This window comes from Pan troglodytes, chromosome 20 (genome assembly GCF_028858775.2).
Source record: "Pan troglodytes isolate AG18354 chromosome 20, NHGRI_mPanTro3-v2.0_pri, whole genome shotgun sequence".
In the NCBI taxonomy this organism is placed as follows: domain Eukaryota; kingdom Metazoa; phylum Chordata; class Mammalia; order Primates; family Hominidae; genus Pan; species Pan troglodytes.
The window spans coordinates 60,290,472-60,302,817 of NC_072418.2; the positions used below are offsets into that span (position 1 = coordinate 60,290,472).

At 46.9% G+C, this 12,346-nt stretch overlaps 1 protein-coding gene across 3 annotated transcripts; it reads left to right on the top strand.

Moving 5' to 3' along the window:
• Positions 1 to 809: 809 nt before the first annotated feature.
• ZNF304 (zinc finger protein 304) lies at positions 810 to 9,496 on the top strand. 3 transcript variants are annotated; one of them, XM_009436501.5, is made up of 4 exons: positions 850 to 1,301; positions 3,326 to 3,452; positions 4,871 to 5,011; positions 5,630 to 9,496. In XM_009436501.5, exons 1-4 carry the CDS (start codon positions 1,269 to 1,271, stop codon positions 7,447 to 7,449), a joined length of 2,121 nt encoding a protein of 706 aa, XP_009434776.2. In that variant the 5' UTR covers positions 850 to 1,268; the 3' UTR covers positions 7,450 to 9,496. The 3 variants fall into 3 exon arrangements, with proteins under 3 accessions (XP_016792440.1, XP_009434776.2, XP_063656964.1); XM_016936951.4 differs by lacking the exon at positions 4,871 to 5,011 and having other exon boundaries at positions 810 to 1,301; XM_063800894.1 differs by lacking the exon at positions 4,871 to 5,011 and having other exon boundaries at positions 901 to 1,301; positions 2,259 to 3,452.
• Positions 9,497 to 12,346: the final 2,850 nt, after the last annotated feature.

Consider the following 12,346-nt stretch of genomic DNA (forward strand, 5'->3'; position numbering starts at 1 on the left):
ATGAGGTTGGTTGTAGTGTTTTTCATCTTACTGATTTTTTTTGTTTGTTTGTTTTTGTTTTGTTTTGTTTTTGGCTAATGACTTTTAAAGACCTCCAGTTCTTGAACTTCAGCTAGGGTCCCATCCCCAGAGTTTATCAGAAGGTATAGGTTGGGTCCAAGAATTCACAGGTTTTTTAAGTTCCTAGTGAAGCTGATGCTGTAAAACTATATATCAAATTGGGAAGCAATGAATTAGAAGAGGCTCATGTTTTCGTCATGTTACATGTAAGTTCCTCCTTCACTTTTCGCCATGAATAAAAGTTCCCTGTGGCCTCACCAGAAGCAGATACGGGCACCATGCTTCCTGTACAGCCAGCAGAAAGGTAGCTAATTACATCTCTTTTCTTTATTATGTTAGAAAAATTAGAAGGACATTCAGTGTTTTACAAAAAGGCCCACAAACGAAATACAGACAACGTTCAATTTATTAATACGTTTCAATCCCCAAATCTGAGAGAGGTGAAGCAGGTTTCCCAGGGCCTCAGAAGCAGGAGGATTGAAGAATGGGTCCCTTGCTGGCGACTTCAGTGGCGTGGCATTGTCCCAGGTGGCCCTGGAAATCAGGGTGCATACCCTTTAAAAGCAGCTGTGGCCTCCGAGATATCGTTTTCCCAGTCTTTTCTCCCCTTCCCTGCACGACGCCTCTTGGCGGACATCCGGGAGAACCCGAAAGGCGCCCGTTGCCTGGTTGGATGCAGGGTACAAACTACGTTACCCAGAAATCTGTGCCCAGCTCATTGTTAGCCGGCGTGCAGCCAATGACAGCCCAGAAACTGGGCGTTTCCTGCTGCTCTGGGCTGCAGGGGCGAGACTTCTGGCGTCGCCGTCGTGACGTATTTTTCCTATGCCCGGTCCGTGCGTTCTGGTTGTGAAGGCTGAGTTCTGGAGATCGGATCGGCTTTCTACGCGGCTCCCGTGGAACCTAGCAAAGAAAGACAGTGAAGACTGCAGGACCTTCCTCCGCGCTTTTGTTACAATCCATGACCCCTGTCGTGGGACGGGCGGCCTCTCGCGGAGGTGTCTTCCGGGGCTGGGCTCTTACCGAGGCCTCCACACACGTCCTCTTGTCCTTGTCTCCCCCAGAGGCAGCCGCCTTAGTCTTGTGAGCGTTTTTACACCGGCTAGATTGAGACTTGGAGTGCTACACTCAGCCCGAGGGCGTCCAGCGCGGTGGAGGCGTGGGGTTTCGGCTGAGCCCACAGGGCACAGACTGTTCATCCGCTTCTCATGGCAGCGGCGGTGCTGATGGACCGGGTTCAGGTGAGTGGGGGCATCCCTCAAGCGCACCCCGGCCTGGTTGGTGTGTCCTGGGATGTTCGCTCTCATCGCGCACTTCAGGGTGGTCACTCCGTCGCATTATGTGGAGGGGTTCCGCTCCCCTCATCAGTGGCATAAGGTGTGGAACGGACTCGAAGGCGCAGGGGCAGTTCGTACAAATGCATGCATGGAGAGGAGAATGAGTTTGGGGGGTTCCGGGAACTCTCTGTGCCTGGTGAGAACAGGGACTAGGGGGTCAGAGGTAGGCCTGGAATGGCCGCCCGAGGAGCTGGTCCTCTCTTCTGAGGGTGCTGGGAGTCATGCAAGGTTTGGTACAGAGAAGGGAGGTCCTCTGACGCAGTTCTTAAAAGGCTCCCTCTGGCTGCAGAGTGGGTAGACTAGGGATTATAGGGTAGACGGGGAGATCAAGATGAAGTCTACTGAAATAGTCCAGGTGAGCGTTGATGGTGTGGGCCAGAGTGGTGGCAGCAGAGGTTAGAGAATGTATGGGTTTTGGGTTTTGTATGTATTTTATAAGTAAGGCTGACCAGATTCTCTGATGAGACATAGTGATGATATCCTGGGATTCTTCACATGACTGTCTTCACTTGAGACAGGGGGCAGTGAATGGAGGTCATTTCTAGTTTAGTGTCCTGAATCCAGGCCATGAGTTGTATGGAGTTATGTGGAGAAGTCCCCACCTGGCGACCAATGGGATGAGTACTGCAAAAGTATATCAGACCTAGGAACAGGTACGCTCAAATGCTTGTAGGATTGAGTTGGGAGCGCTCAGGGAATCTCAGGTCTTAATTACCTTTGTTGGAAACAGGTATCAGAGGAAGGAGTTAGGCAGGAATGGCTGGCCGAGGTGTCTTGAGTGTGGTAAAAGTCGTGCGAGATTTGGAGCAGAGGAGGGAGATGATCTGACTCAGATTTTAACATGCTCTCTCTGGCTTTCAGGTTGAGAACAGACTGTGAGCATGAGGGAGCAGCTACTGCAGTAGTGTTGATGGTGTCTGGTCTAGAGGTGTGGCTGTGGAGGTGAGAGAAGTTGGTAAATTTTCTGTTTTTTAAAGTAGGGTGATTGGATTTTTTGATGCGAAAGGTGAAAGAGAGGAGAGTCGTGGATGACCCTAAGGTTGGTTTGTTTTTGCTGTAGCTGGTAAAATTATGGAAATGCCATCAACTGAGATAGAGAAGTTGGCAGCAGGTATGATTTTTAGTGGTTATATCAGGAGTTAGGCTTTGGTCATGTTTAGGTTAAGAGGTCTCAGTTGTCATCTTAGTTGAGGCCTCAAGAAAACACACAGGTTTTTAGTTCTGGGGAAGGGTTCTGTTGAAGAAGTTGAAAAAAATGGTGGCCAGTGTGTGGAGTGGGATGGGGTATCTTCAAATCATGGTGGTAATGCTGTTATTCGGTAAGAAAGTTGAAACTGGAGACTGAGAGAAAACTGGGTCTGTTGCTTAGGCACCTGGACGGCAGTGGTGCATAGTGTGCAGACGCGAGCGCTTCCTGGACACTGCATGCAGAGTGGCATGGGGGATGAGGGATGTCATGGAGGTGCATATGGCATGGGCCAGTGGCGGTGGGGATCTCAGATGTGAGGAAGGTGTAGTCCAAAGAGTAATGAGCGCGTTGGGAGGAGTGTGAACTGATGGCCTTAAGACTCTAGTATTGGCAGCTCATGGGAGAAGATGGAGCTGAAGTTTGGTTGTGTTTAGAGGCATCGTCTGGACAACACCAGAACTGGTTGGTAGGCGAGTATTTGGGACCCTTCATGCCAGACCCAGAGTTGAGACAGCATCTGTCTGCACACTTGCCTGGTTCTGCTCTGGGCTGGACACAGTGGTGAGAGGGACATGAGGAGAGAGCAGACACTAGTGGTGCCAAGGTCTGTTATCTCCTCTTAGTTGGGAGGCTGGGGAGGCGAGGGACTAGAGAGTGGGTGTGTGAGTGTGTAGACTGGGGAGGAGGGGGTTCTGGGGAGAGATGCTGACTGTGGACTCAGCTGTACTCATCATGGCAGAGTTGTGTGACCTTCGAGGATGTGTTCGTGTACTTCTCTCGGGAGGAGTGGGAACTCCTTGAGGAGGCACAGAGATTCCTGTACCGTGATGTGATGCTGGAGAACTTTGCACTTGTGGCTACACTAGGTAAGTCTGTGTTTTAGTTATCTAATGCTACATGGCAAATTATCCCAAAGCTTAGTAACTGCAAACAATAAAAATTAATTATCTCTCCAGTTTCAGTGCATTGGTAATCTGGTTAGAGCATTTTTTGTTGTTTATTATTTTGAGGTTTTTTTTTGGTTTTTGGTTTTTTGTTTTTTCAGAGAGTCTTACTCTGTCACCCAGGCTACAGTGCAGTGTTGTGATCATGGTTCACTGCAGCCTCAAATTCTTGGGCTCAAGTCATCCCCCCCATCTCACCCTCCTGAGTAGCTGGGACTATAGGTGCATGCCACCACGCCCGGCTATTTTACTTTTTGTAGAGATAAGGTCTTGCTACGTTGCCCAGGCTGGTCTAGAGCTCCTGACCTCAAGCGATCCTTCCCCCTTGGCCTCCCAAAGTGCTGGGATTACAGGCTTGAGCCAGTGTGCCCAGCCTGATCACACCTTCTTATGCAGGTGCTTTTGGCTCTCATGAAGTTTTAATCAAGCTCTCAGCCAGTGTTGTGGTCTTACCTGAGAAGAATCCACTTACAAGCTCACTCACATTGCTTTTTGCAAGATTTAGTTTCTTGTGGCTTGTTGGACTGTGAGCATTGTTCCTTGCTGGCTGTTGGCCAAAGTCCTCCCTCAGGTGGCCTTTCTGTATTGTACCTTATAACACAGAAGCTAACTTCTCTTTGAGCAAGTGACCAAAAGAATGTTCAAGATGGAAGCCCAGGATTGTAACCTAATCTTGAAAGTGTCATTTCATTATTTTTGCCATATTCTATTCCTTGGAAATAAGTAAGTCCATCCAGCTTACAATCAAGTGAGGAGGCTTACACAGGGGCAAGAGTACCAAGAGGTAGGGATCACTGGGACCATCTCAGAGGCTGTGTTCCACAGGCCTTTACACCCACTCCGGTGTCCTTGGTGGGGTTTGAGTCTTCTTCTCTTCCCCATAGGCCACTCTTTCTGTCCATCCAGATCCATGACTCTTCTCCTTCCCTTCTTTGTTTCCCAGAGTAGGTGCTGTGGGTTCTAGGGCTGGCTGTGTTCAGTGTTTCTGCCTTCACTGGGTAATCTGAACATCTGTTGCCCTAGAGCTTTGCAGGAAAAGGTTAGGATTCAGGAGTTTTTCAGTCTGCTAAGCAGATTCTACACAGCTCAGGTGCTCACTGCCTGAGTCCGTGTCGTGATCTTTGCACCTCTTTGTCCTAGATTCTGCCCTCATCCTCTGGCTGACATTTCCTGGGGCCTGACTGTGCCAGGAATTTCAGGGGCTGACACAGTCACTTCTTGTGGTGATTACAGGGCTGTCCTGGTACATCCGCCTTGGAGAGTATTTTTTCTAAACATTCTATTTTCTCTGTGGAGTGGGTCTACCTGCGCCACTCACCTGCCCTTTGTTTGCGTTACAGCTTTCATTTTCCCAGTCCCATGCAGTTGCGCAGTTGGAGGGGGCAGAAAACCTTGGGTGCCTGACAGGGCAGACATCACTGCAGCCACAGTAAAGGAGACCTACAGAGGGCATGGCCCTGCTGAATGGGAGCTGGAAGAGGGTATCTGTTATGGTTGGGTTCAAATCGAACCTTCAACTTGTTTTGTGTTTGTCAGTGTTTTGTTGCCAAGGCCCATAGTGATTCTTCACATCTACTTTACTTTCCTCATTCTTGGCACTTTTTCCATTTGTCATTTCTCACGTGTCTTCCATCCTTTGGGTGTTTTCCCACTTTTCTGGCCTCCATGTTTCAATTGCTCTCTTCAACACTAGCTTACTTTAATGTGTCATGAGTTCTGCACATTAAATAGTCCGTGAGAATGAGCTACTTATTTGGAGTCAGATTTTCGTGGGCATGGACATACCCATCTGCACAGAGCTCACCTGACACCAGCGGCCAAGGCCCTGCTGAAACTCTCTTGCAGAGGAATCAGGTAGAGGCTTCACCTCTACTCCCTATCCTGTATGCCATTGTTTTTAGGTCTTTACCTCATAGTCAGGGTTCCTCCATTCTGTGAGGCCCTATACTGACAACCAGCCCTTCTTTACACTGATCCTGGCCCTCTTGTCCTGCCAACAAGCCAGTGGACTCGCACTGGTGTTAGACACACATTTGTGATGGGGCTGCTGCCTCCCACCAAAGTCAGCATGCACTTCACCAGCTCTTTTTTGCTTTCAGGTTTTTGGTGTGAAGCAGAACATGAGGCACCTTCTGAGCAGAGCGTTTCTGTAGAAGGAGTGTCACAGGTCAGGACTGCTGAGTCAGGTCTTTTCCAGAAAGCACACCCATGTGAGATGTGTGACCCACTCTTGAAAGACATTTTGCACCTGGCTGAACACCAGGGATCACACCTTACACAGAAACTATGCACACGTGGGCTGTGTAGGAGAAGATTCTCATTCAGTGCAAACTTTTACCAGCACCAGAAGCAACATAGTGGAGAGAATTGCTTCAGAGGGGATGATGGAGGGGCCTCATTTGTGAAGAGCTGTACAGTCCACATGTTAGGGAGATCCTTTACGTGCAGGGAGGAAGGGATGCACTTACCAGATAGCTCTGGCCTTTTCCAGCACCAGACCACTTACAATAGGGTGAGTCCATGCAGAAGGACTGAATGCATGGAGTCTTTCCCACACAGCTCCAGTCTCAGGCAACACCAAGGAGACTACGATGGACAGATGCTTTTCAGTTGCGGTGATGAAGGGAAAGCCTTCCTGGACACCTTTACTCTTCTTGACAGCCAGATGACTCATGCTGAGGTGACACCCTTCAGATGCCTACCATGTGGAAATGTGTTCAAGGAGAAATCAGCTCTTATTAATCACAGAAAAATCCACAGTGGAGAAATATCTCATGTGTGTAAGGAGTGTGGAAAAGCCTTCATTCACTTGCACCACCTAAAAATGCACCAGAAATTTCACACTGGAAAAAGACATTATACATGCAGTGAATGTGGGAAGGCCTTCAGCCGCAAGGACACACTTGTTCAGCATCAGAGAGTTCACACTGGAGAAAGATCTTATGACTGCAGTGAATGTGGAAAAGCCTACAGCAGAAGCTCCCACCTTGTTCAGCACCAGAGAATTCACACAGGAGAAAGGCCTTATAAGTGCAACGAATGTGGGAAAGCCTTTAGCCGTAAAGACACACTTGTTCAGCACCAGAGATTTCATACTGGAGAAAGGCCTTATGAGTGCAGTGAATGTGGAAAATTCTTTAGCCAAAGCTCCCACCTTATTGAGCACTGGAGAATTCATACCGGGGCAAGGCCCTATGAATGCATAGAATGTGGAAAATTCTTTAGCCATAACTCTAGCCTCATTAAACATCGGAGAGTCCACACAGGAGCAAGATCCTACGTGTGCAGCAAATGTGGCAAGGCCTTTGGCTGCAAAGACACACTTGTTCAGCACCAGATAATTCACACTGGAGCAAGGCCTTATGAGTGCAGTGAATGTGGGAAGGCCTTCAGCCGTAAAGACACACTTGTGCAACACCAAAAAATCCACACTGGAGAAAGGCCTTATGAGTGTGGTGAATGTGGTAAATTCTTTAGCCATAGCTCCAACCTTATTGTACACCAGAGAATTCACACTGGAGCAAAGCCTTATGAGTGCAATGAATGTGGGAAATGCTTTAGCCACAACTCCAGCCTCATTCTGCACCAGAGAGTTCACACAGGAGCAAGGCCTTATGTGTGCAGTGAATGTGGGAAGGCTTACATTAGTAGCTCCCACCTTGTTCAACACAAGAAAGTTCACACTGGAGCAAGACCTTATGAGTGCAGTGAATGTGGGAAATTCTTTAGCCGCAACTCTGGCCTCATTCTGCACCAGAGGGTTCACACTGGAGAAAAGCCTTACGTATGCAGCGAATGTGGGAAAGCCTATAGCAGAAGCTCCCATCTTGTTCGTCACCAGAAAGCTCACACTGGAGAAAGAGCTCACGAGTGCAACAGTTTTGGTGACCCTTTAGCTGCATCTCTTAAACTTGTTTAACACCAGAAAATTCACACAAGAGAAAGGCCTTATGAATGCAGAAAATATGTCATCTTGTTCATCCTCATAGGACTCACACCAGAGCAATGCTCTGTGAGTACCCTTTGTGAGAGAACCATCAGCTAGCAGATGAGCACCGTATATTCATTCCACCCTGGGGAGATTCCTGATAAGCACCACATATGTGGGAGGCTTTCATGAGGTGTGTTGCACTTTGTAACTGTCTAGAGCTCTTGATGGAATTATATCACTGCCAGTGCCTGTGGCGGAAGCCATCTTATTGCTACCAGCTGTGTGTGTCAATCACTCCATTTTGCTCAGGGAAGGCAGACTTCTGTGCTTTCTTTCCTGTACCCTACAGGTAATCATGAATATTTTCAAGGACTTCCCCCACCCCACTTCACCCCCTACCATTGAGGGTCCTCATCTTTTCCCTCATGATTAGGTTCTGAGCAAACATGATCTAGCTCTCACCAAAAGGACCTGAGCTAGGGTCTGCTGGGATTTCCTGACACGATTTTCCATCTTCATGGACAATGTTAACTGTAAACGTGATAGCTGTGACTTACTTGTCTTACTGCCAAGTCGCCCAAATTTGGAACTGCTTGTCCCATGCTGCTCTGATTTATACAGTGATAAGGGCCTATTGTGGCAGTCTTTACTCTTGGGGATTTTGTTACTGTGTAGAGTGGATTGAGAAAAGAATTGGGTTCTGTCATGAAGGGAGTAGCACCTTTTGTGGGCACCACCTTTATGTGCCTCAGAGGGGACCAAAGGATGGCAGAAAACTGTTCTCAGTCTAGTTTGACCTAATTTACACTATTGCCCTAGTGTAAATTGCTAGGAAAGACTGAAAAAATTTTTGTGCCTAACTTTGTGGCCTGGCCACCAGGATTTCCTGTGAGCCCAGTGAGGAGGGCATAGTTGGTGCGAAAATCTCCTGTGCTTCTGGAAGCAACATAAGTTGGGTCACTTAACTGTCACGTACTCCCCAGCACGGTTGAGGGATTGCTGTCTTCTGTACCTGTACAGGATCAAGTCCCTGATATCCAGAATCCCATAGGCAAGTAACATTGACTGTAAGACCTCTATAGGGCAATGTGAAAATCATGATTGCTACAGAAGCACTGAGATAATGGAGTGGGGATGACTGTGGCAAACAAAAGGAGATTCGAACATTCTAGAGGGGCATCCACAAATCTCGGTGCAGTTATGATGGTGTGGGATGGGAGTGCATAGAAATTCTCAGGACCTTCAGACATCTGTATCTCCTGTGGCCAAGGCCACTGTCAGAGGAAATAATCTAAATGTTTGTGGATTCCTGTGTCTCCCTGGGCAGTTGACCTGCACAGACAGGAACCTCAGCAGTGACAGAAGAGAGATCCAGGGATGGGTCTTCTCTGACCCAGCCAGCATTCCGAGTGACTGAGGTGGATGTGGACATCATTGCTTACCAATTTTTACCAACATTGAGGCAGGGCTCACTCTCCTAAATTGTAGGGAGAGGAATATGGTAAAGCCAAAATAGTTGACAGATCTAACTTTCCTAGTGGAACAGTATATATAGATTTTAATGAGGAACATTTATTTAACAGCTTTATGGAGGTATGATTAACATGCAATAAACTGCAAATATGTAAAGTGTAAAATGTGCTGTTTCAGCATGTGTGTACACCTATGAAACCACCACAGTCAAGATATCCAACACAACAAAAGATTGTCCCTTTATAATCCTCAATTTTTCCTTATCTTGTTTTCCACAATTCACAAGCAACAGCAAGCATTTTCTATAATTTTATAAATGAAACCATATGGTGTGTACTTTTTAGGGGGTGGGGCTCTGGCTTTTTCAGTAAACATAACTATTTTAAGGTTAATCCATTATCTTGTTGCATGAATCAATTGTTTGCTCATTTGTATTGCTGAGTAGTATTTCAGTATTTCATTGTATACCACAATTTTTCCTGTCAACTTAATCGTTATGGATGTTTGGGTAACTTTCAGTTTTTGGCTATTACAAATAAACCTCTGAAGATTTGTGTGCAAATTATGGCTGAATGATATTCCATTCTATAAATACACCTCAGTTTCTTTATCCATTTACTTATTGAAGGACAGTTGCTTTCAAGTTTTGGCAGTTATGAATAAACCTACTACATATTTATATAGTTTTTCTGTGGAGATGTTTTCAACTCATTTGGATATGTGCCAAGGAGTGCAATTTTCTCTGTCATATAGCATGTTTAGTCTTGTAAGAAACTGCCAAGCTGTCTTCCAAAGCGGCTGTACCATTTATTTTATTTTATCTTATTTATATATATTTTTTGAGACAGAGTCTCACTCTGTCACCCAGGCTGGAGTGCAGTGGTATGATCTTGGTTCACTGCAACCTCCACCTATTTTAGCAGACATGGGTTTTTACCATGTTGGCCAGGCTGGTCTCAAACTCCTGACCTCAAGTGATCACCCTCTTCGGCCTCCCAAAGTGCTGGGATAACGGGGGTGAGCCACTGCAACGGGCTGTGGCTGTACCATTTTTGCATCCAACTAACAATGAATGAACATTCCTCTTGCATCTCATCCTAATCAGCATTTGGCATTTTCAGTATTTTGGATTTTAAAATGCCATTCAAATAGGTGTGTAGTGGTATGCCAGTGTTGCTTTTATTTGCAATTCCCTAATAACACACAATAAGTATCTTTTTTAAAGGCAGGGTTGTTTTGTTTTGTTTTGTTTTGAAATGGAGTCTTGCTCTGTTGCCCAGGCTGGAGTACAGTGGCATGATTTCGGCTCACTGCAACCTCCACCTCCTGGGTTCAAGCGATTCTCCCACCTTAGCCTTCCAAGTAGCTGGGACTACAGGCACCCGCCACCATGCCCAGCTAATTTTTGTATTTTTAGCAGAAATGGGGTTTTGCCATGTTGGCCAGGCTGGTCTCGAACTCCTGACCTCAGGTGATCTGTCTGCCTCGGCCTCCCAAGGTGCTGGGATTACAGGTGTGAGTCACTGCGCCCAGCCTGGCTGGGGTTTTTTTATATGAGTTTCACACACCTCTGAGTAAGTGGCTTGCAGACAGAGAAGTTAACAACTTTGGCTGTTAGCTTGAACCTGTGATTTATGAATACCAAAAAGACAAATACAGAATCTAAGGAAACACATAACAGTCCTGTATACACACAGCAGCTGGCAGCCCTATTCCCGGTGTGTCCCATGTACCTACCATTGACCTGAAACCCAGTTTGTACGTGCTCATTGAACATTTTGTAGAGCAGTAAATACACATCATCACACAGATTGCCTACGCATTTTTATTTTTATTTTTCGAGACGGAGTCTTGCACTGTCACCCAGGCTGGAGTGCAGTGGCGCGATCTCTGCTCACTGCAACTTCCACCTCCTGGGTTCAAGCGATTCTCCTGCCTCAGCCTCCCAAGTAGCTGGGATTACAGGCACCCGCCACCATGCCCAGCTAATTTTTGTATTTTTAGTAGCGACAGGGTTTCACTATGTTGGCCAGGCCGGTCTTGAGCTCCTGACCTCGTGATCCGCCCACCTCGGCCTCCCAAATTGCTGGGATTACAGGCGTGAGCCACCGCACCCGGCCTTCATTTTTATTTTTTGACAAGTGTTTCCATTTGTTATCTCTATCCCTCCAAACAGTTAATAAGCGATGTTTTCAAGTATGAAAAAAGAAATACATATAGGAGACAGAAGCATAATGTGTCCAGGTTCCAGCACAGCCAGTCTCAACTTCATTCTTTGACTTCTCAGACTCTTGCTCAAACTCTACTGTAACCTTGCTTTTTCCCCCCTTCACATGTCACAGATAGATTTCTGTAGGACTATTTCTGCCACTAGTTTTGAAATAACATAATCACTGTTAGTCCAAACTGCACCATCCTGTAAGCCCCCTGCCATTTCACAGACCTTGGTCAGAGTGAAGCATTCCACGGAATGAGGGCCTTGAGAAACATCCTGCCCAACTGCTTGACTTTCTTATCACATCGTTCTGGGAAAAGGTCCAAGGTCACTATCACATCCTGCCGGATAAAAGGCCAAACTGCCTCAGGAACATCTTACGCACATCCTTTGGCCGGGTGCTGTGGCTCACGCCTGTAATCCCAGCAATTTGGGAGGCCGAGGCGGGCGGATCACCTGAGGTCAGGAATTCCAGACTGGCCTGACCAACATGGTGAAACCCTGTCGCTACTAAAAATACAAAAAAAATTAGCCGGGCGTGGTGGCACGCGCCTGTAAAGCCAGCTACTCAGGAGGGTGAAGCGGAAGAATCGCTTGAACTCCGGGAGGCGGAGGTTGCAGTGGGCCGAGATCACGCCATTGCACTCAAGGCTGGGCGACAAGAACGAGACTCCTCCAAAAACAAAAAAAACCCCACCATCCTCCTGGGCAGCAAGTCATACCCTCCCGCCGCGCCCCCTCCCCCCCACCCCTGACCCCTCTCATCCAGGCCTATAATTGCCCCAGCCTGTAAGCAGTGATGGGTTCTGGCACTAAGCTAGTTCTCCCCATCACAGGTCTCGTGCTGGACATAAAACCTGCATTGCTGTAGAGCTGCCAACTCTGCCTTTCTTTAACCCTCGCCTTCCCTTCAAAACCTAACAATTATTATTAATAGATTTCTGTAATTTTCATTTCACAAGTATTTTCACAGATAATTTCAACTCCCTGTAAAATGATAACTCACTTCTCAGGAAGGAGATAAGATCATGAAAGTTCACAGTTTTTATTGGGGATAATACGTTCCCTATGTACATATACTCCAACTATGGAATGGCACAAAATGTCCTGTCAGGAAATGGCATGTATCAGTCACTCTCATTTTCAGACAGGATTGAGACTTTTAAAATAAATGTAAAATATTTCAGACACGAAGTA